The following is a 24330-nucleotide window of genomic DNA, read 5'->3' as shown; positions in this document are numbered from 1 at the left end:
CACAGGAGCTCAACTATTCGGTGAGACCCTAGGGTCGGTCTTTTTGAGTGAGCTCCTGTATCTTCCTAATATCCTAATACTAAATTAAAAAAATTCTGCTAGACTTCGTAAATGGCTGCTTGGATGGTGCTGGCCTCTTGCGGCGGTTGTTGAAACTACTATTTTGTTTCTTCCTTGATTGGTGCTGCCATCTCTGAACGGCTAGTTGAACTACTACAATAAATATTTTAGTTGTATTTCGTCTTGGAATACGGCTGTTCGAAGGTGCTTATCTTGAAAGTTGATAATTAGAGCTATTATTTTCTACCTTTATTGGTTTGTGTTGTGGTTGCTTTTTTCAGGCAATTAGCAGAACTATTATTTTAATATAATTAAAATCCTGAATTTACATTTTCTTGTTTCATTGATCGGAATTAAAAATTGTGCATATTTTTTTAAGTGTGTTTTAAATTACTTATTATTGAATTAATTATTTATTTTATTAGGTTGTGATAAAGAATGTGAACTGCAATGAATTGAATTCAGATAGAATAATAATGTTTTGGAACATTATTAATTATAAAATGAGATAGTACACACAACTGACTGGACTGCTTACTGAAGTAGAAGAAATACTATTTTCTGTCGTTATTCTGTGCATTTCATTATTATATTTGACAGAATTAGTTGTACTTTATCCTATTCTTATAGTTTTTTATGTTGTACTGATCATTTGTTTTAGTTATTTTAACTTATTATTATTATTATTTAACTATTAATTAGAATAGTAATATTTCAGAAAAAATAATATAGAAGAAGTAAAGTTGCAGAATGTAATGGAGAATAAGAAAAAACACATAAACAGAAGTTCTAACAGGAGTTTGACTTTTAAACATGCAGATCCATGCACAGCACAATCCTCTTCTTCGCCAGTATGATAAATGTGTTTAAGTCACCACTATTGTTATTAAATAGTTAGTTTTTAAATTTCACTTTACCTATATATGAGCCTTTCAATCAACAAGATGACTTGCTCAACCTTTGAAATTCCTAGACACACACATATTTCTGACTAATGTAGTAACATGGCAAATAATGTTGGGGGTATTCAATTTCTTTTAAAAATCACACATACACATATATATAGATATATATTTGTTGAGAATAACATGTATATACAGTCTTGATATTTCTACTTAATCAATTGAAATAAGTAAGGATAGTTTACCACATTCATATTAAAAAAAAAAATTTACAAAAAAAATAATAGTGTAGCACTATAGATAAGATCTCATCAAATACAAATTCAATACCGATCCAAATCAATAATCGGATGAAAATATATAATACAATGATATCACAAGGTAAACATAGGTCAGGTAGAGGAAAACTAAAACAAAGAAAAACAGACAATATTTTTGAAAACAAGACATGGGTGGTCACATGAACATGTCTCCAAAACCGGGGGGTGGGAACTCGTCTGAGCCAGGAGGCCTGCGTGGGCGAGGCATTCCAGTAGGTGGTCCAAATGGATCGAATCTTGCACCAGGAGGAACAGAACCCCTATTACAAAAAATAAATATTGGTTTGAACTTATTAACACTAAGTACAAAAATATAATTTGAATTATATGGATAGAGCACATATCATGACTCTTAATTCCGAAACCTCATAATTACATATTTTTCACACTGCAGCTAAAGGTTTTGGAATCAAAGTCGCGATATATTGACTTAATTTATGTGTATGTATATATTTATATGTTTAAATGTGTTAAAAATATATAAACTAAATTTACTGCTATTTATGGTCAATTGAGTACTTTAATCTGGTAATTTAATTCACTTTTAGGCTAGCCGCACACTGGCAACTTTAGTCAAGCAACTTTCTAATTACAAAAAGAAATTATAAATAGAACAAATTATTTCTTATTAGAACATTCACATGGGCAATTATTAATTTGCGACAACTAAACAATTACAACATTTATTTTTCTCTACCTTGAAGATCACAAACAAATGCATGCAGTATCGACCAAAACTATTTTGAAACTGAAGTTAAGCAGCTATTCAGTTGCCAGTGGGCGCTTTGAACAACAGCAGGCAACTTTCAACCGACCATATTTTTAAATCACCGACACTAAAAAGTTGCCATTATGCAGATAGGCTTAGTCACTAATATTTCAGGTAATATAGGATAAGATAAATTTTGAAAATATTGACCCACAGAAGAGAATACAAAAAGACCTGAATATAGGGAGTATTATAAAATATTTTTCAGACTTTTCAGGTTTTGCACATCATTTTTAGAAAAATTCCAGGTCATCAACATATTTTTATCCACGCATGTGTATATAAATATATATATATTTTTATGTTTTTCTTACTGATTATAAAGTTATTTATTTATAAACTATTTATTTATAAACTATTTATATTAAGAAAAATTAAAATAATTTAAGAAAAAACGTGAATTTCAAGATATTTAACTGTAATGTTTACAGAGTTACAGGAATTATTCAGATATAAAGAGAAATAGGTGTAATTAAATACCTTGCCCTAATATTAAACATAGAATAATATAAATACATAAATATGTTACTTTGACAAGATCATTTTAATTATAACTAAAGCTAGTGAATTATACTTGAAATAAATGTATGTACTTCATGATCAATGCTACTCATTTAGTTTAATCATCAACCTTTCCAAAGCACCCACTCACTTGTAAACATTTTGAATTCATTCAAATCAACATTACTTATTTAGATGAGTTCTACAAATTTTATTGTATACAATTTTTATATTATCACAAAAATTGAGAAGTTAAATATCCAAAGACATGATAACAACTTAGCCGAACATTCAACGACCTCCAAAAAACTGAAACAAGCTGTCAATGGTTCAAAGGCATCTCAAATACTGAACAACTTCCTCTCCAAAACCAGTCTTTTTCATCACTTCCTGCCCTATCCAATGATTTATCTACCAGACCTGATTATATGATAATTTTTGTACCTTATTTTTACCATTTAGCATTGGAATATTATTTAGCTTAAACATTATGACCTCCAAATTGTTTGAAAACCTTCAGTTTAATTATATAAGTGAATGAGTAGAAGATGGTTGGGGGTGCGGTCAATGAAACACAAATAAGTATGACTAACTTATTTTAATGTGCCGACATTAAAATAAGTTAGTCATACTTATTTGTGTTTCATTGACCGCACCCCCAACCATCTTCTACTCATTTATCATCCACGGTCAACTATCTCTCATAATTATATAAGTGAATGTTTTGGATTCCTTTAACTGTGACTTAGATCTATTTAAAAATCAAAAACTAAAGTAACATACTGATGCTCGAAATTCCTAGAATACTTAAAGGTTGTTTAAATGCATTCAAACAAGTTATTTACATATGCAATTTATGTAAGAGTATTTTAATACGTATAATAATCAATTTTATAAAGGAATTACACCTATTAATTGTAAATAATTACCAAATTAAAATTATAACACAAATTTTAAACTTTTATATTTCTTTTTATTTCAAACTAATTAATAATACAAAATATTTAAGAGAATAATAGTCTAATCTGGTACAACATTTTCCTTTTTTGTTTTTTTAAAAAATACAATATAATATTTATAATTTGTGATGTAATATTCTACAATAAATATTCAATAACATACAGATAGATTGATTGAAACCAACTCTTAGGATGAAACATCATAAAATCCAAATCCAACAGAGGGTAGGATAGAATTAAATTTGATATTTTAGATCTACTAATATAATAAAAGAATATACAATTATTTACCTTGGCAATGGTGGCCCGGGTAATCCAGCAGATGGGTCAAATAATCCACCACCAGGTTGATTATTAAAAGGATTAAATATCATACCACCTCCTCCACGACCAAGCGGGTCAAGATCGGACTGTCCGACACGAAGTGGATCTCTCTCAGGATCTGCCCTGCAAGATCAAAAACAATACATACATTAGGTTAAATAAAGAGATTAAGGATAATTCCTATTATTACAAATGCATATAAATTAACAAATGTTTTTTAAATAATTTGTTTTTACTGAACTATGGCATAACTACAAGGATGATAATTTCCATTCGTCCATTAGTATATATTACACGATTTTTGAACGAACGGCTCAACTGATTTTCAAATTTCATGGATCAAATTATTCAGTGAGATTCCATTAATGTTTTCAAAAATTTGGATTCCAAATACTAAAAAAATTGTTTTATAAAATGAATTTAGCCTTGTTGGGGCAAGGGCTTTTCATAAATGAAAATATACCAACTTCTCCTTAAGAGTAAACAAATTCTATTGGCTAATTTGATTTAAATAATAGACAGAGGGCTATAAAATAATAATCCCAAAAAACCAAATTGACACAGAAAAAAAAAAAAAAAATGCTTTCGATTGACATACAAATTTAATAATATATATATATTAAATAAAATAAACTATACGTTCATATTATTGCAACAATGTGTGTTATAAAAATAATAAAATATTTAAATAAACCAAAAGGATCCTTTCTCTAATAAAAGAAATAACAATTTACAAAGGAAAAAGATAAGAAAGAAAATTAATATGCTTGAATATATAAATAAGAACCTTAATCTTATAGATTGGACAGAGAAAAAAAAATGAAATCATTAACTTTCTAAAATTATATAATGAATAGAAAAAAGAACACTCAATATCTGATATAATAACAAAAGAAAGTCACTCACAGTAGATGAAAGAATAAAAGCTTGTCGATAATTGAATAAAAAATAAATAGAAAATAGACTGAATCTCTTCCTAGATGGCCGCTTGAAATACTCTACCCCAAAGAGTTGGAGGCTAAACAGTGGCAGTGAGCCAGAGGGGGGAAGGGCCAGAAACCAACACAAACCCGGTGTCTCAGAAAATGAGCAATAGACTCCAAAAAAATGGTGGAGGGTCGTTGGGGAATGGAGTCTCCGCTTGGTAGATGTAGGTTTACAAATAAACACATAAGTAATACCTCAAAAAAACATGGAGTGGACTGTCTAGGAGTCCCTCTCAGCTTGTCTGGATATTAAATAGTTCTTCATTTTGAACTATCCTTGGAATGAGGTCTTCATAAACTAATGACACTCTTATACAAAGAACTATTATTCAATCAAGTATTTTTTCTAACTAACTAGTAACAGCTGTTTTAATTTTTGAAAAAGAGAAAAAAACAGGTTGAAGACATGGTAGGTGACTAAAAAATTAAATTAAAAATAAATCTTTCTTTGGGCTTCAACAAGTCTCTTGGTTAGTACATTTGTAAAATATTGTTAGGGTACAGCTCTACAGATTTTGAAGTTTGATGGTTTAAATCATTCAGTAATATTATATGAATGTATTGAAACAATTTGAGCTCAAAATATTTAAAAAAATTTTGTAGGTAACTTCTTTTCGGAGTTTCATATCATTTGTAAGGTTATCATCACCAATAATAGAATGTAAATTCCTAATAGTTAAAACTAATTTAAAAAAAAAAGAGAACTGAAATAACTCTATCTCTCCTAAGGTATGGAATGCATTAGCATATCTACTTAAATACACTGACAGATAATTAATGAAGTTGAAGTCTATGAATATTAAAACTTGATGTAGTACTGGGTTACCTTCCATTATATGTTATGCCTCTTTACAAGCACATTTTATCCTATTCATATAAAAATATTAACATGTTGAAAGCTCCTTGCATCAGCACATATAAAAATACAGAAAGTAAATTAATGTATTCTCAGAAAGCTCTAAAGGTTCATTTGGGTATAGAAGGCACTCGGCTAATACACCAAGTTTCAATATTCATAAACCTCGATTTTAAAAATAACCCACCAATGAGTTTATGTCTGAATGCGAGTACATCAGTAAGTGTTATAATAGAATAATCATTTTCATAGAACATTTTTTTTTTTTTTAACGAATCTCAATGAAGTCTTTTGAATATCATATGTAAATTGTTTTGTTAAGAGAACAACACTCTCACTTACCTCAAACAGGATAACTCGATATAATCACTATGGCGTGAATTGTAACACATAATACATTAGAAAATGTAGAGAAATGGAAAAATATAAAAATGAAATAATTGATGTAAGAGGAAGATGGTCTAGGTGCAGTCAAAGAAAAAATTCAAATAATAATTAAACTATTTTAGATAAGAAATAATGAACAAAATAAATTAAATTGTTCATTTTTATATAAATCTTTACATATTTTAAATCATAAACAGTCACACCTTAGTTTACTTATATTTCATGTTATCTATTTTCTTACTTTGTTACCTTATTTTAGTGTTTGTATCTTTTTTAACCCTGATGAAGCCCTGAAACGTGGAGCAAAACGTTGGCTCACATTAAATAGTTTAATTATCATTTCAGTTTTTTTCTTTGATAGCAGCCAGACCATCTTCCTTTTATATATTACACACGTTTAATCAACGATCTTCCAAAATAATTGATAACATGATACACAAAGATGGTAAGAAGACTTTGGATGGCGTTTAAGAATAATATTAACCCTTTGCACTCAAGGGCTCCGCTATGGAGACAATACAAATAATGTTCAGTCCATAACATGAGGACAAAGCCAAATCATAAAAACTATTGTGTATAAGATATTTCACTTTTGGTGACAAATAACAGTCGCGGCTGGCGGATTATTAAGCTTGTAATATGAATGAAAAAAACTTTGAGTGCAAAGGGTTAAAATATTTCCAAATTCCTTATTTGATTGCTAGGTAATAAATGACTCAGGGATATTTGAAATTTTAATAAGCCTTTTCAGAAGAGAGGCTTTTACTTATTGGTTCACCAAAAAACAGTTTTTAATGCTTAGTAATATATTTTGCTAATTAATTGATTATTTTAAGGCTTTCGCATTTATGCATTACAGCAACCTCAGATAAGTGAGTGTACTGTACTACTGTACTGATCCAATTCTTTTATTGTATACAAAAATATAATTTTATACACTTTAATGATTTACAAAGAATATTTACAAGCTTAATACTGCCTGTTGACCAAAAGATCTTATCCCAGTAATAATAGAAAATTATTTTCTTTCAACTCTTTAACATGATTATTTCAGTGAATTTTCTCACAAATGATGTTCATATAAACGAATGGTATACATGAAAATATAAAAAATAAAGTAGTTACCAAAAAGGATCGGGTCTTATAGGTATAGGCCCACCAGGTCCTGATGGTCCAACATAAAGGGGATTTGTAGGTTCGACATAAGGCCTACGCAGATCAGCAGGCGTTCTGCCCGTTCCCATCGCACAGGCCTGAGTCGTCGCTTCCTTCTTGTTTCCATTTCCCATAGGAGCGATGAATTCCTGTTGAATCTTTTTCATGACCTGTTCATGAGATGGTATCAAAGTTGCTAATGGTCCTGAAGTAGCTTCAACTGTAGTTTGGACGTTAAACGCAGCATTAGTCACCTTCATTTCTGCAGCATGCTGTGGGATTATAAAAACTATTCATTTTTTCAATGTACAATTCAATTGGTTGTTGGGTAAGTCATGGTGTAATTAATATCTTAAATAACAAAACTGATTAAAAAAAAAAAAAAAACTATTTAAGTTCCATAATTTTTTTGTTTTAATTTGATACACTTTTACAGACTACTAACAGGAAATCCTTGAAGAGACATTAACTACCATATTTCCATTGAACCGACTCGGTGAACTTATCATACTACTTGAAAACTTAAATTATTCATTTTGATTGATTTATAAATTTAGAAACAGCAATAAATCCTGTTGAAAAAGTTAAAATAAAAAAAATTAATTTTGGTAATTCTATTAAAATAAAAAAATGGATGTTTTGAGAGGATACAATTTGATACCTTAGAACAAAAACACGAAAAGCCAGAATTTTGAAGACAATTAGAATTTCATGCCCAATATGCCTTTGTTTCTATTTAAAGCTACTTAATATGTTAGTTTATCTAACAACATAATTCCAAAATATTTACCTATAATTGTATATGAATATGATAGGAATAGGAATATGAACTGCATAAGATATTAAATAAAAAATTTTCAAAACTATTCTACTAAAAAATTTACATCATACGGCTTATCATATTCTTGCCTTAAATTAATTTAGACATGAGTAATATAGGAAATGTTATAATTATGAAATTAATTTCTTCATAGCTTATGAAACGCTTCCTTCGAATGGAATCAGTTATCACCTTGACTAGTGATCATTCTATTAAAGTATACTTAAATAATAATAAAAAGAAAGGAACTGATTCAGTTTAGGGGTAATAGAAACCCTAATTTTATCTTCCTGTACTTATCCACATTGCTTTAATAACTAGAACCTGACACACATAGCAAACAGAGTAAAAAGTTATTAAAACATGTCACTGCATTGATGTAATATAAGCACATAAGAAAAAAAAGGAAAGTTTTATTTTATTTTGAATTAGATATAGTCAAAATATAGTATCTTAGACTGGGATTACTTTTTCTACTGGGGTTATCCAACAGACTGCCCAAAGCTAGGAGTGCTGTCACAAAATAACCACAGTCTACAGCCCAATCTACTAATTATTAACTAAATGGATATTATATCAGGAGATTAAACAGATAATACAGGGATTATGTGGTTATTATGGAGATCCCGTGGATATTAGATGAGGAGATGGTTTGAGGATCCCGTCAACGGAAAACAAAAATAAGTATTTGTTTTTTGTTCTTAGCCCTAATGAAGTCCTGATATTTTGGAAAAAACGCTGCCACGAATAAATAGGTTTTACTTATTTGAGTTCTCATCTGATCACATCCCAATCATCTTCTCCTCATAAAAATATTTGCCTTATTTCTCAAAAAAACCTTGACAAAAGTAAGTATAAAAATTCCTTTATTTTTCTCCTCCACCAGTTTTATGATTTTGTTAACATATCTTGATTAGAGGATAAGCCAATTATTGATTATATTAAAACTAAAATGATGTAAACAATAAGTTAAAATGAAGTACTATTTATTTTTATTAAAATATTTAATATTGTTAGATCCAGTTAGAAAGCTGTTGATATGAGATCAATATGAACAAATCCTCATGGGAGTTTTATTAAGTAAGATACCTCTGGCCACTTAACAAATAGATATACGATCAAGAAACTAAAAATGTAATAAATAAAAACTGTTACGGATAATATGTATTTTATGTCAGAAAATAACCACTAGCAGAACCAACACACCAATCAATAACAGAGAATAGGTTCTAAAGAACAACTGTTCGGGCTGTAGTGAGGGTCATTAATAAACAGTAATACTGATCATATCTTGCAGTATAGCATGACCCATAAGTTAAACCAGAATGTATTTAATAACTTAAAAACAATGATATAATTTATGCAATATCATTCCGACACTACACATAATACCTTTAAAAAAAGCATTCAATACACGAGAAGTTTCAATTATAAGTTCAATGTATTCACTAAAAGATAATAAAAAACCCAAATAATAGAAAATGATAGTTGTAATTTGTAAACCATCGAAGGGGTTAAAATGGTTATCTTAATTTACAACATGATTTAAAATTTTAACATTTAAAATATAAAAGTGACCCAGCCATGAAAACATTTTTTAAATAAAATTTGAGTAATGTTAGAGTTACTACAGTCACGTTAAAATTACTGCTAATCAAAATCACAAACTTACATCAGTTTGGCAAGGAAAATTAAATTTTTTTTTTTGACTTATTTATCCATTCAAGTGTTTTCTGTAACCGGTTTTTTTTATTATATTTTCCTTTTAATCTATGTGTTATTCTTATTCTCGTAAAATGTATTTATTTGTTTGTTCTTGGTAGACTGATCTACTGCTGTGACTATGAATGATGGTCTGATCTCACATTACCGTCTAATATTGAATTTTTTTTTATCGGGTCACTGAAGAGGATTTAGGAGGGTGAATTATGGAGAGCAAATTTGTTGATCGGGTGAATTGAATAATTGAGCAGAAATGAGAAAGAAAAATAGGAATGAGTGAAACATTGGTATTGGTTGTACAGACCGAAATGGATTGTAATGGGAAACTGTAGGGGTGAAAAAAATTGTTTATTATATCCTATTATTGTATATCTTTTTTTTATGATTATACCATGTATGTGTAATGTAAATATGTCCGATTACGGATTGATAAGTATGCTGTGTGAGATGGCAACCTAATGTATTTAGGCAGCATAGATGAATAAATAAAGTACTTCTCTCTGTAACTGAAAATTCAAACTAGATGTATTTTCTGATAGAAAAACCCTATCAGTATGTTTCAAGGATCGTGGTCTGACATGTTATAGTGAAAATACAACAAACCAAGATAAATTATATCCGAGATATGAAATTTTTCAGTTACAATACATATTTATGAACAATTTAGTTTACATAAAATTAATTGTTAAATAAATCGATTGGTATCTACGTTAAGTCTCAACACTCTTGTTATTTCATCAACAGTCCAACATTTTGGCCATCCTCAAGAACAGTCTTAAATATAAATTTACACCTAACATCCAATTATTTTAAAATGTATTGCAGACTATCCTGCCCAGGTCATAAATAACATTCAAATCACCCTATTTCGTCACAATTTCATTAATTTTTAAAATTTTTAATTTAGATCAACTTAACACTATCAACTATCTTATCAACAAACCTATTTGATTCAACTTAACACTATCAACTATCTTATCAAAGTGTTTGGTTGATAAGATAGTTGATAGTGTTAAGCTGATTTTGATTAAATCAAAAGTTTTTAAAATTAATGAAATTGTGACAAAATAGAATGATTTGACAGTCATTAATGACCAGGGCAGAATCGTCTGCAATATGTTTTTAAATGATTGGATGTGAGGTATAAATTTATATTTAAGATTCTCCTTGATGATGGCCGAATTGGCCAAAACGTAGGACTGTTGAAGTAGTAAAGAGTGTTGAGATTGAGACTTAACATAAATACCAATTGATTCATTAAACAATAAATAGCAGTCTCAAGAATTTGATAAGATTATATATATAATTAATTTTTAAGGCTAAGAAGGATTTCAACAATGGAATAATCTTATAATTCATATAGACATGATACTTTTCCGGAGTATGTAAAATTCATTTCATCTACAAGATTCACTTCATATTGATTGCGATATCCATTATTGGGTTCATAAAAAATTAATTTTTTTGATATTTAATAAGTTAAAATAAGCTTTAAAATGAGTACTAAGTTTGACAGATGATAAATAAAAAAAAATCAACATTATAAAATGCTATTACACCTTATGTTGATATCTATATCACTTCAAAGTAATGTCCACAAATGATTATAAAAATAAACTTATGTAATAGTAAGTACTACTTACAAGTAAATTATAAACAATGTTATCATCAAGAGGAATGCCTTTAAAGATGAATAAACTATTATTATATATGTATCGAAGAGAATAAGTTAATCCTGAATTCCAATCTGTAGGTAAGGTTTCAGTAGCAACTTCATTTCCAGTCAGAGCTTTCTGCAAGGAAAAAAGCCATAAAGCAAGACAACTTTTAGAAAAGTACCAAAATTAATCTACCAAAACTTACATCTTCGCCCAAACCAATACATTTATAACCGGCTTTAATGAGGAGATAATGAATGAATAACGTGATAACATCTTCTTTTTTCTTCAAATCCTTTTCGGACACTTTATACATTAAATCCCAACCGAATAGTTCGGACATTTTTGTGATGTTTAAAATTACAGTTGTCATCAAAAAACAGTCTTATAGAAGTGTAACCTCCTCCCGGTGTACCGTTAAGAAAATCGATACTTATTAGAAAAATAGTATCGATTTTTAAAATTTTTGATACTTTCATAGCTTAAGTTTTTCGAATGGATTAAATTTATATGACAAATAATAGATTTTTTGTTGATGTGAAACAGTCATCAAAAATCTAAATTCTAAAACCGTATTTACAAATGTAATAAGTGTGAGTCAGCTAAACGTGGGTTTGTTTGTCATTGAAAAATTCTTTTAAAAATGAAGATTTCAGGGAGACGAATTCTTAGTTCTTTGAAAAGCCTTAAAGCAAAGTTACTTTTGTTTCTAATTGAATTCAATTTCTCAGAGGATTAATTTAATGTAAATTTTATGAAAAACTATGAAGGCTAATGATGTGATAATTTTATAGATTATTATACTATTATGACTTCATTATTCCTTTCATTACTCTTACTTATAATAATATTAATTGAAATAAAAATCGTACTGGCAGTGAACACTGGGAATCTGGAATTAAAAGTGATCGATAAGAAGCAGGAAAAGTAATATGGCGACTAGTGTCGTGGTACGGCAGGTCCGTGAAGCCTTGTTGACAGGACATAAGCTCGTCTGGGATGGGGTAGATATGTGAATTAGTGAAAATTTTAACTTTTTTTTAATGCTTAAATTTAGTGATTCTTCTTCGTACGTTAATTCCAACGTATAATAATGGCTAGTGATAAAATTCGAGTGGCTGTTCGAGTTCGGCCTTTTAACCGCCGAGGTATGTAAATATATTGTTTATTTTCGCCAAACTTTACCAATTAAATATATGTTATGTAATTTATTTGATGTTTAATTCAACAGCATCGTTGTCAGTATGTTGTCATGCTTGGGTTATGTTTGTTTATTTAATTGTTTATTCATGATTGTATTCTTTATTTTTTTTTTTTATTCTTTAATAAATATCGTTATTCCCTTGTCATTATTTCTTAAATCGAATACAATTTATGTTAAGTTATCTGTTGTGTTATGACACTTTGTGCAGTATTACGGAATGGTAGTACACCTTGAACATTGTTATCCTAATTGACAACTTAAATAATATCGTTTATTTCTTGAACAAGTTTTGTAATTATTAAGACTACAAAACAATCATCATTTTAATCTGGTTTCATTTGTTGAAAAAAAAAAAAAAACCTAGTTCTTAATCATTAGTTACACTTACAACTCACCTGATAATGACGATTTCATTCATTTGAACAAACATTAGGAATTAAGTACATTGAAAACTATTACTATTTTTAATTTTATAGCATAGTCTTCATCCTCGTTTTGATTTCGTTGTTAAAAAATAAAAATAATTAGTACAACATGTAAAACAGTTCGATTTTTTAAGTTTATTTTATTATAAGATACCCAATTCTGTTTTACAATATTACAGTTTATACAATCTTGTTCCAGCAATAAGCTTCAGTTATTTCATAGGTTTATTCAATTTAATAGTTTCCGAAAAAAATTAGTAAATATATAATTTTTTCAGTAAAACTTTTTTTCTCTATTTTCTTTTTAATTTGGCTTTATCAGTTTTGAGTATGTTTGTATTTTTCTTGAAATGGGTTTGTCTGTATTATAAAGTATATTACAATAATAGTCTTTACAAAATAATCTCTTTATTGATATGATCAAACATCAATTTAAATTTCTATGAATTTGATAAAACAAGATTTCTGTTACTTGTTGTATGTTTATGATTTTTGGCACTCAATTGATTTATATGACTCGAAAATTGTCTTGTTCTTTTATTCCTTTGAAAGGGATGCTGTGCATAAATACATATTTAAAATAATATTAATACCAATAAAAAGTGAAAATTGAATTAAAAAAAGAAAAATGGTAGTAATTATTGTTTCGTTATCTATAGTAGAAGGCAATTTATTTTTTCTCTTTTGAACCCGAATTTTTTCCCGCGTATTAATTAAAATCGCAAAACACCAAATCGTTTCTTATCTTCGGTATTTTATTTTTTATCTTTGATGAAAGTCGGTTCAAATATCTTGAAAGAATTGTTTTCATAATAAGAACTAAGCACAATTCGGAGATAAATTTTAAATGAAATCTTTAATTCAAATCTGAATAAATCTATTTTTATAAAATAATGTTTAAGATTTTAACACGAATGAGTAAAAAAACAAAATATTGTTTTATTACTGAGATTAAAAATAAACGAATGAAAAATTATTAAAAATGTAAACAATATTCCCGACCTAAAAGAATTAATGATTTTGACTTTTCTAGTTTTACAGGAAATACATAGATATATCATTGTGTAGCAATTACAAAATCAGAGTTTCAAAATGATTTTGAAGTTTGTCCCTAAATCTTAAAAAAATAGGGAGAGTTGCGTTTTTTATGAGTAATTGTTTTGATATTATATTAAAAACAAATTACATACAATTTATTTATATTTTTTTCACTGATTGAACTCAAGAAATTAACGTTTTATAGTTACTCGCGTAATTTTATTTTGTTAATATTTTTATCTTTATTTAAATAATTTACAGTAAATACTTCTTTTTTTTATATATTCCAGATGTATTTCATGTCATTTAAAATAATTTTAAGAAAGAAAGTAATACTTGCTGTTAATTATACCATATCTCTGATTATATAATTTTTATTTTGTTTTCTTAAATGTTTTATAAATCATTGTAAAATATTTATTTTATTTTATTTTTTTGTATTATTAAATGCAAGACACATTATTTACCGAAAAAATATATACATTACTCTATTTATTCTTAGTCATATTCCCTGTTGAAAATTTATTTGGAATTTTCGTTCATATAAATGCGTTTATATAATATTAATAAGTTGTTTTAAAGAGAAATACAAGTTTATTTATTTAATGTTTACTAGGGAAGAAATTTTATTTGTATAAGATGTTATGTTTTATTTATTTAAATCTTATCTGTTAATTTATTTTAATAATTTTTTGGTCAAGAATGACTTATCTAATTAGCACCGCTTCGTTGGTTTTTGACTTGAGCTCATTAATTTAATGATCAGAGCGTAATTATACACGTATGTTTCTATACGAACGGATTTGCCATATAAAAGATGTAAGATATATGGTATATACTTATGAAACGGGTCTGAATGTTATCAGTCTTTCATTGTGGTGAACATCCATTCCCTTCATGACCGTTCGAAGTTCTTAGCAGCAGCTTCAAAAAAAAATCTGAATAGAAAGATCCAATGTTGTTTAAAGATATCATAATTTATTATCGTTAATGAGATAATAAATTATGATATTTATAAATTTGCTTGAAGCAGATCCTGATTATTTAATCTCTTAAAAGGGTAATGAAATTTTTAACTCATTCACCTAAGGCATAAGAGTATACTTTCCTAGAAATAATTTTAAAATGTACGTACGTAAAAAAAAAAAAAAAAATGGTACTCATTAGTTTTTGAGATAAATTAAATTTTGTTTTTTATTTATTGTTCCTGAGATATTTTACCACTATTTATTTATGAATAATGTTGAACTTCAGAGAAAAAGGTGAAACTGACTAAATTATCTTTTCCGAATAATCGAATTTTATCATTTCTTGGAAATTCACACTTTATAAAATACTAAAAAGTCGATACCTGATATCTACTGTTTTTTAAATATATTAAGTGAAGATTACTCGAAAAACAATGAGGTACCTCATTTTTGTTTTCAAAACTGAGTAATCAACGGATTCTAGTAAATTTTAAAAATAGAAGTATGAAAAAGTTAAAAAATGAATTTAAACAGCTCTATATCACTCTTGAATCATATGCATAAATTTTAAACAATAGGCGATTCAGAGATAAAATTTGTTCTTCTAAAAATTTGGGAGATACCTCCTTGGGGTAGACTCAGCCTCTATAAAGTGGGTTCTTGTTCTTCAGCTTGGTTTTGGAAAAGTCTGACCATAACCTCCTAGTATGTTTAAAACAGTTGGTCTGAAGAAGCAGTACTTTCTTACAAGTGAATCCAAGCTGGTCGTTGCAGCACATTTTTAAAAAATATTCTAATATGGTTTTTGTTAATATTGTTTCATATTTGAAAGAACACATCGTTATTTTAAACCAATGAACGGTTTTAAATAAAATAAAGCATTTAAAAAAAAAAAAAAATTAACTACGTAGCTCTACAGCGTTCCCTAACAACTTTTTGTACAAGAACCCAGGAGGGGAAAAAATTCAGTTATTTTACTCCAATTTTTGATTAATTAACTGAATACTAGGTATAATTACTAGTCAAAATTGATGAGTCTGCCAGGTATAGGTAGGAGGAATAAAAAATGCCGGCTGTTTCAAAACGTTAAAAATAACTAATTTTTTATTCGGAGTTCAATATCTTAACAACTACCAACAAAAATTGGAAATCTAAGAGAACATTATTTAAAATTGAGTAAATTTGCTATAATGTAAGCTCTAATAGGCCTACCAAATGCCTATCTCCTAGATGTCTATTAGCATTAAAATTAAAGATAGTTTATTGAGCTATAAAGTAGTTTATGACGTTTATTCTCGTAGGAGTATTATTTTTCATGAAAATTGCTAAAATAAATTGATTAATAGTTGTTCGGACAAGTTTTCATTTTCCAAATTTATATTCATATCTGAAAATTATAAAAACTACTACCCCTACGAATATAAGTGTCATAAACTACTTTATAGTAAGTTAAATTTCCTTTAGTTTGAGTGTTGGTAGACATATGTGCGTCTTATGGGTCTAGAGATATATTCTTTCAAAAATCCAACATTTTATACGAACAACTAAAATTAACATTCTGTGAGTTTATTTTTCAAATATAAAAATTACTAATCCTGCAAACAAAAAAGTCATAAACTATTTTATAGTAAATTTAACTAGCTTTAATTTGAGAACTGACAGACATCTGTGTGTCCAATGGTTTCTGAAATAATGTTTTTCATAAATCAAAGTTATTGTCCGAACAATTATAAATCAAATTATTTTAGCAAATATCATGAAAACTACTATTCCTACGAAGGTAAAGGTTATAAACTACTATATAGTATATTAAACTAGCTTTAATTTGATTGCTAATAGACATCTGCACGTCACATAGTTCCTGATATATAGATTTCTCAAAATAAATTAACTAACTACTGATATTTCAGTACATTTTTACGTAATGTTGGTTTTTAAAAAGCTATATCTCGAGAACTATTGGACGTAAATAGCTCTATTAGGGCTAATATTTCAGCAAATTTACTCTTCTTTAAGTAACGTTCTTTTAGATTTTCTAGTGTTGTTGGTAATTTTTAAGTTATAGAGCTCCGAATGAAAAATTAATGTTTTTTTTAAGGTTTAGAAACAGCCGCCATTTTTTGGCCGTTGAAACAGCCGTGCTTCTAGTACCATATATTTTTCCAAGCAGAATTCTTTTTGCATTCTTAATTCATCCATCCGTACTACGTGACCATTCTCGTATGACAATGTCACAAGATCCATATAACTCATATAGTTCACTGTTCTTCCTGATTCTCCTTTCATCCTCTTTCAACACAGGTCCATAGATTTTACGGAAAATTTTCCTCTCTTAAGATTTTCAAAACATTTATTGTCGTGCTGCAAAGTTTCCAAGTGTATGCAGAATATGTCTCTGGCCTTACTAACGTAATATAACATTATTTTTGTCGTTCGTGCCAACAGCGATGACCGGAAGAGTTTTATATTTGCATAGTAAGCCCGGATACCTGTCGTAATCCGTTTATTCACTTCTGATATTTAATTTTTTCAATTAAGCTTCACACTAAGACAGGAGAAGGATTTAACGTTTTCAAAAGAAAAAACTTCAACACACAGATCTTTAGCTCTTTAATAATTGGCTGAACCTATAATTTTTTTATTCACTGTATCAAAAGCACGGATGTGGTCTATAAAAAGGATACTCCCTCAGATTTTCCCCATTATACTCCCAGCATTTTTCCATGAATGAAACAGTTAATCATTACAAATATCTGATCCGTTGTTCCCCTGCCCTGCGGAATCCACATTGGCATTCCTGTAGAACATTTTCGGCTGACTTATTTAATCTCGGAACCATTATATTATAAAATATTTATTTTGTTCGCTACTCCTAAGAGCGATATTTCTTCGTAATTTTCGCAGAGCAGCCTGTCTCCCTTTTTCTGTATAAGGTAAATTAAAATTTATTTAAAAACAATATTTGATCCTTTTTCTCAACTTTATTCTTTTTTAAAAACCTTCCAACGTTTCGACCACTTAGGTCATTTTCAAGGATACCTACAAATAGCTCCTTTTAATTATTTTTATAACAATTTCATTATTTCCTTCACTTACATACTGATTTCTTTGGTCCTACCTTTACTTTGTTGTCATTTTCTCTTTTAAAATTCTTAAAAATTCCGTACAAGTACAAGTATATAAATGGAATAAATATGCAATAATAAAAGTGTGAATAGAGAAGTAAATATGTTAAAAAATAAATAAAAAAGGGGGAGGGTAAATGTATATGTGAGAGAAATACACATAAAATAGAAATAAATTAATTATAGAATTTAAATATATTAAAAAATGTTTGTGTTGTAAGCACAAATTACTAAGAAAAATTAGTAATAAATGTTAATTAAATTATATTGAAAATGTAAATTAATGTTTTAAGAAAAATTATGTTATATGATAAGGTGATAACAGAGTCCTAACATGTTGAAGGTAGGTTCTGTTTAAAGTTTGCAAATGTAAATGATAGAAGGAAAAGTGGTTAGTACAAGTTTTAAATTTAGGAAAGAATTATATAGAAGAAATTATGTAAGTAGAAATCTATTTTTAAAAAAACAAAAAATTTTATAATGTTATATGATATTATTTTAATGATTAATTTATTTAAAGATGGGACAAAGGCAATTAGTCGGCATTTTTAAGAATTTTAAAAGAGAAAATGACAATAAAGTAAAGTTAGGACCAAAGAAATCAGTATGTAATTGAAGGAAATAATGAAATTGTTATAAAAATAATTAAAAGGAGCTATTTGTAGGTATCCTTGAAAATGACCTAAGTGGTCGAAGCGTTGGAAGGTTTTGACAAGAATAAAGTTGAGAAAAAGGATCAAATATTGTTTTTAAATAAACTAAACCACTCTCAAACAAGAATATATTAATAAAAATTAATCGTAAATTAAAATTGTTTTCCACTCTGCTGGCATGCATTATTTGTCCCATTTATCCTCAATTAGTAAGTATAATTAATTATTCAGCTCCTCTCCACCACTTTTAAAGAATTCCGCAATCAGAAGTTCTTCTCTTGGAGATCTGTTATTTTTTAATTTGTCAACTGATTCTACCACTTCTTTGACTGAGAGTGGTACTAAAGCAGATAAGTTTTCTAGCTCCGGTGTCACGCCAGGTTCCTTGCTTCTTACATTCAGTAAATCATTAAAATGTTTCTTCCATCTGTTAATTAGCATGTTTAATGCCTAATAATATATAAATATTCATTTTATAATTATTCTGCAATGACTAAATTGTGCTATTATTATGTTAACAAATTATATTTGATGGAATCGAATTATTAATTATAATTGTAAATATTAGCATAGGAAGGGCCATGAGAAAAAATCAGTTAACCTCCTTGTTTATATTGACTGAGTTGCTGGTAAGGATTCAAAACACAAAATTCATTTTTTTTTTTCAAGTTCTAATTCCCTGATAAATTGCAGATATTTAATGCTTTGATACCAATATTTCATTAGTTAAACTTTAAAATTATAATTTATTTGAAAGACATCGATTTGGTTTAATAAACAGTATATTTTTCAAGAAAATCATTTCTAAATTTGATGCTTGTTTTCTGAAATTTACTCATTGACTAAAGCTAAGGATCTTGCGTAATGCTTGTTGGCCTTATTTTGTAGCTTATTTTTTGACCCTTTTTTTTTTTTTTTTTAAATTATTATTATCTTCCAGTTTTCTTAAAAATTAATGCTTATGTCATTATTATCAGTCATTTAGTACGTCCCTTCATTTATTTCACAGACTGGGTTTATCTCTTCATAATTTCAACTAATCAGAAGAAAATTCTAGATAACTCTACGATTTTTTGAATTTTTTACGTTTTAACTGATTTATGTTGAAACTGAATAAAAAATGAAATAAAAATACTTCAATTTGTTTTTGTTAAAACTCATAAATTAAAAATAAAAAAATCTCTGACTTTATTGTGCATTATATATTTTTTTTTAAATATTTATTTATTGCTATTTACAATTGTACATTATAATACATTTAGTAAATCTGATCTAAGTTAAATTGGAGTGTTGCAGGCGTGTAGAGAAACTACCCATTAGTAGCACTCTAATGGCATTTTATATTAGCTGGTCTCGTGGCCATCTTCTTTTCTGGCGCCTCGGAGGATTGTCAGGAATGGAAGAGGATGCAAGATTAGAAACTAGGGGGTTTGAGAGTTTATAATGAAAGGAGTGATATCTGGTTCGGGCTAGATCGGTTACATAGGGAACATTAAGGTCTTTATGTATGATTTTATTTGTGACAAAGTAAGGAGCATTGAGGATTTTACGAAGGATTTTTTATTGTAAGGATTGAATACGAGAGGAATTCGAAGGTTTAGTGGAGCCCCAAGTACATTATATTAAATTTTAAAATTAAAACATTATTCTTGTGATTAAACAAATAAATATATAAAATTGCATTTTGAATATATTTTTAATTATACATTGGCATGAGTCAATAAATTATAAAATTGAATAATTCTATTAACATTTGCTAAGGTCTAAGACGGTACGAAAATTTTTTTTCTCTAACATAATTAGTTTCTTGTTGTTTTTATTTTATATTTTATTTGCTAGTTAAATTTAGTTATTTTGGCTTTTAATTAATTTAGGTTTAAAATAGAAAGTTTATTTAAATTAGGTTGAATATCATCAAATAAATCTGAACAAATTTTATAACCATAAATGTACATTTAATGTTTATAAAAAAAAATCTATTTATTATAAACAAATATAATATATTGTACTTAGCAAATATAATATAACAATTAAGTATATTGTCCATTCTCACCCATATTTTCCAGGACAGTTTTATAAACCATTCCTGCATGTTTATTTGTGTTTTTATAATTTATTTTCTGGTACTTTATAGTTTTTAAAGGTTCTATTTAAGCTTTACTAATGTATGTGATAGTTCTGTATTTAAAAATGTAGGTTTAATATAGTTCAACAATTTTATACCTCTTTCAATTTGATATTTAATAAATAAAAATTGTATTTATTATTCATTAAGTTACCATTTAAGGAAAAATAAATTTGATTCATTCTTTAATATCAGAAAAGGTTCTTCTCTTTATTTCTCATTGTATAGATAAATTGACAAATATATGGGATGTAATAGAGAACGACTCCAGTAGACAATTTTTTTTCCAATTTGTCATACTCTCTCTTCAATTTATCAGGACAAAGTATTAGTGCCCATGTGTTTCTTTTTTCATGAATAAATTAAAATGTCAGATAAATTCAGCTTATATTTTCTACCTGCTACAGGCGTAGCTTATCTCACTCCAACATTGTAATTATGAAATGGAAGAAAAGAAAATAGACAAGGATAACTGTGGAAAATCGATGCTTCATGCCCAAGTTTCACTTGGCCAAGGTTGATTCCTTGTTTCAAAGACATTTAGCGAAACGTTTTTTTGTAATCACTGAAGTCTTAATTGTTATTTTAATTATACCTTTCATAATTAAAATTATGATAATATTGTTTATAGGTTTATTGATATATTCTGATGAAGCTAAAATTTACTGATCTGAAACGAGTGTTTGAAATACGACATTAAAAAATCAATCAGAAACCGATTGGAAACAGAATTGAATTACCTCGTTTCCCGCCCTTCAAGTCTTCCCTTCATAAAAAAAACAAATTATTTATCAGGTATTATCTCGTATGAGTTTATGAAGTGTTAATTTTCAAGAAATGATAAATTTCAGTAATTGAGAAAACAGAATTTCTTCATATTTTTTTTTCTAAAGTTTAACATTTTAAATATTTAAAAAAATCTAAATTGTGGTATAATACCTCAGAAATGATAAGAAATCATTAATTTATAGGGGAAAAAATGATCAATTTATTTTATAAATTTAAGTTGTTTAAGTTTTTTTTTTCTTCACCTACGTAAATTTTCAAATTTTTTGGACCGTGAAAAGAGAAAATTACGTTACATATTGAATTTGTAATTTTTAATAGACTTGTCTTACGTCTTGTACCTCAGGTGATAGGAGAAAAGTAACGGTTAAGGCGAAATTACGAAGATATATGTAAGGAATTGGATTTAGATAACCATGAATAATGAATACATTTCTGAAGGAAATAGTACTATAAGAGAGGGTATAAAAGTGATAGTCTGCGAGCAGTATTCAACGAGTTGACAGAAAATACGAGAAAAGAAAATTGAAAATATAGGAAGATTTGTTTGCTTCTAAGTTATAATAATTCTTGCAAGGGTGGTAATTAAAATTGCATGAATCAGAGATTGGTTTAATGTCATAAACAATTTTTTTTTTAATTTTACTTAAAATACTTTTATCGTCTAATTTAGATACATTCCTTAATTTATTAATAATGATACAATTTATTATTTATTTCGGGGCGAATTCCTCCACAAAATAAAAATTTGGATCGAGTTTCTTAGAAAGGAAAGGAAAAAAAATCATCAGATACAATAAATATTATTAAATAAAAATATAACTTCTAAAAATAAATTGCTAAAAAAAGTAATAATTGAAATTAAAGAGTATAAAATTATAAATTCTTAATTTATAATTAACAGAAAGTAGAAAAAAAAATTATGATTGACAATTAAAAGCACATTATGTTGAAAATCCATATTTGAAAAATTGTAGTAAATAAAAGTGAATACCTATAACCTATATAACAAATAATAGAAAATTAAATGTAATTACTTTCGATTCATTACGGAACTCTATTAATTAATCAATAGAATAGAAAAAAAACGCCAATGAATTTTTCGTAACCTCCTTTATTTTTATATTTGGCAAGTACATACATACATATTACAAGATGTATGTATTTAAAAGCAATATCTCACTGATATACATGTATAAATAACCTATATTGTTATAAATAAGACAATACTATAATAATATTATACTTATTTTTTACGTAGTAATGTAATATATTAAGATTATAGAAATATCTGGTATAATAAACCAAAATTTACCATAATATACCAAACGTGAATTATTTTCTTTGATATAAAAAATTAGAGTTATTTATCTATTTATTTTGTTCTATTAATTAATAAAAACAAATATCGTAATAAATATAATTATCGCTAGGGATGGGATTTTTATGTGATGAATTGGTGAAAATATTACTGCTTTAGTTGAATAGTGGCACTTGACAAAAAAAAGGTTTCGATTTTATATGGAGTTTGGTGTATTCCAAGGATAGTGCCGTAGATTGCGGTAACTTTCTTTCGGTCGTCCTGTCTGTAACTTTTCTGCGGTACAATGTATTGAATACCTCAAACGCAAAAAAAAATTTTTTTTTGAGATGTGTCACTATTCAAACAAATCAGTGATATGTAAATAAATATGAATTTATTTTCATAATAAAAACACAGAAATATTTAATATAAAAATAATTAAAATAGTGAAACTCGACTTTAAAAAAAAACTGATAGTACCACATACAACTTTTCAATTATTTAAAAGGTTTTAAAAAAGAAATGTAATAGATGTAAAAACATTTTAATATTCTCTGCGAATTCCTCAAAGTGTTTAGCCAATAATATTTATTGCTGTAGATTTTATTTCAGATATCTGGAACGAAATCATATGAACAATTTATAAGATTTGAATGGGAAAATACAGAAGTGGGGGGGAAATGTTTAATGTAAATTAAATCTGATTGTAAGATCAAAGAAACCAATGGACTCAGAGAAAAGCAAAGGATCTCAGAATTACATTGAAATTGAACTTACATTGAAAATCTTTAATAGCATTAGATGTTAATTTTACAAAATAACTGAAAATTATCTGTGTTATTATTTTTGTTTATGAAATAATTTTTTTTCCTTATTTAGTAAAAACATTCTTTTCATTAAAAAACAAAACAAAATTTAATTGGAAAGAGGAAAATGTAAAACGGGGAAATATTGAAAAATATGTAAAATAGTGGTTCTAAATTGATAAAAATATTACGAAATGTTTTTGATGTTGTTGGAAAAATATATGAAATAATAAAAAATTCATACTTTATTACAACACTCTCAAATCTATTATTTTTATTAGTAACCCGAAAAAAATATTTTTCTTTTATTAATAAGGTTGTAGAAAAATTCAATAGCTACACTCTTGTATCATAATAATAAAATATTTTATTACTAGAATACCTCTGCTAGGATTCTCGCATTACTTCATTCAAAATAAAAGGGTTGTATATATTTTTTATATATATTAATTTTTTTTCGAACCCTCATGGAAGAATA

At 27.4% G+C, this 24330-nt stretch overlaps 2 protein-coding genes across 6 annotated transcripts in view; one reads left to right on the top strand and one right to left on the bottom strand.

The window, feature by feature from the left end:
- Positions 1-1277: 1277 nt before the first annotated feature.
- PI31 (Proteasome inhibitor 31 kDa) lies at positions 1278-11817 on the bottom strand. The gene is made up of 5 exons (XM_014427237.2): positions 11625-11817; positions 11405-11554; positions 7190-7491; positions 3803-3958; positions 1278-1542 (listed from the first exon to the last, which is right to left on the bottom strand). Exons 1-5 carry the CDS (start codon positions 11790-11792, stop codon positions 1419-1421), a joined length of 900 nt encoding a protein of 299 aa, XP_014282723.1. The 5' UTR covers positions 11793-11817; the 3' UTR covers positions 1278-1418.
- A 532-nt stretch (positions 11818-12349) lies between these two features.
- The window catches only part of Khc-73 (Kinesin heavy chain 73), a 224570-nt gene continuing 212589 nt past the window's right edge, over positions 12350-24330 (top strand). For 4 of the 5 annotated variants that reach the window (XM_067049162.1, XM_067049160.1, XM_067049161.1 and 1 more), the window contains exon 1: positions 12350-12567. In XM_067049162.1, coding sequence (XP_066905263.1) covers positions 12513-12567 — 55 coding nt within the window. In that variant the 5' untranslated portion in view covers positions 12350-12512. The remainder of the gene's footprint in view (positions 12568-24330) is intronic. The other variant, XM_067049163.1, reaches the window with a different exon arrangement.

The sequence above is a fragment of the Halyomorpha halys genome, unplaced genomic scaffold, assembly GCF_000696795.3.
Source record: "Halyomorpha halys isolate HHAL.00 unplaced genomic scaffold, Hhal_1.1 Scaffold627.1, whole genome shotgun sequence".
NCBI classification, from domain to species: domain Eukaryota; kingdom Metazoa; phylum Arthropoda; class Insecta; order Hemiptera; family Pentatomidae; genus Halyomorpha; species Halyomorpha halys.
The sequence above is the reverse complement of the archived record's forward strand: the minus strand, read 5'-3'. Positions and strand labels throughout refer to the sequence as shown.

What these genes read in the sequence shown, in the direction of transcription:
- PI31 (XM_014427237.2), bottom strand. Translation starts at nt 11,792, where the DNA reads ATGACAACTGTAATTTTAAACATCACAAAAATGTCCGAACTATTCGGT. An exon ending in GTATTGGTTTGGGCGAAGAT is followed by an intron (nt 11,555 to 11,624) that starts GTAAGTTTTGGT and finishes TTTTCCTTGCAG; the next exon opens with AAAGCTCTGACTGGAAATGA. An exon ending in ACATTGTTTATAATTTACTT is followed by an intron (nt 7,492 to 11,404) that starts GTAAGTAGTACT and finishes ATAATCCCACAG; the next exon opens with CATGCTGCAGAAATGAAGGT.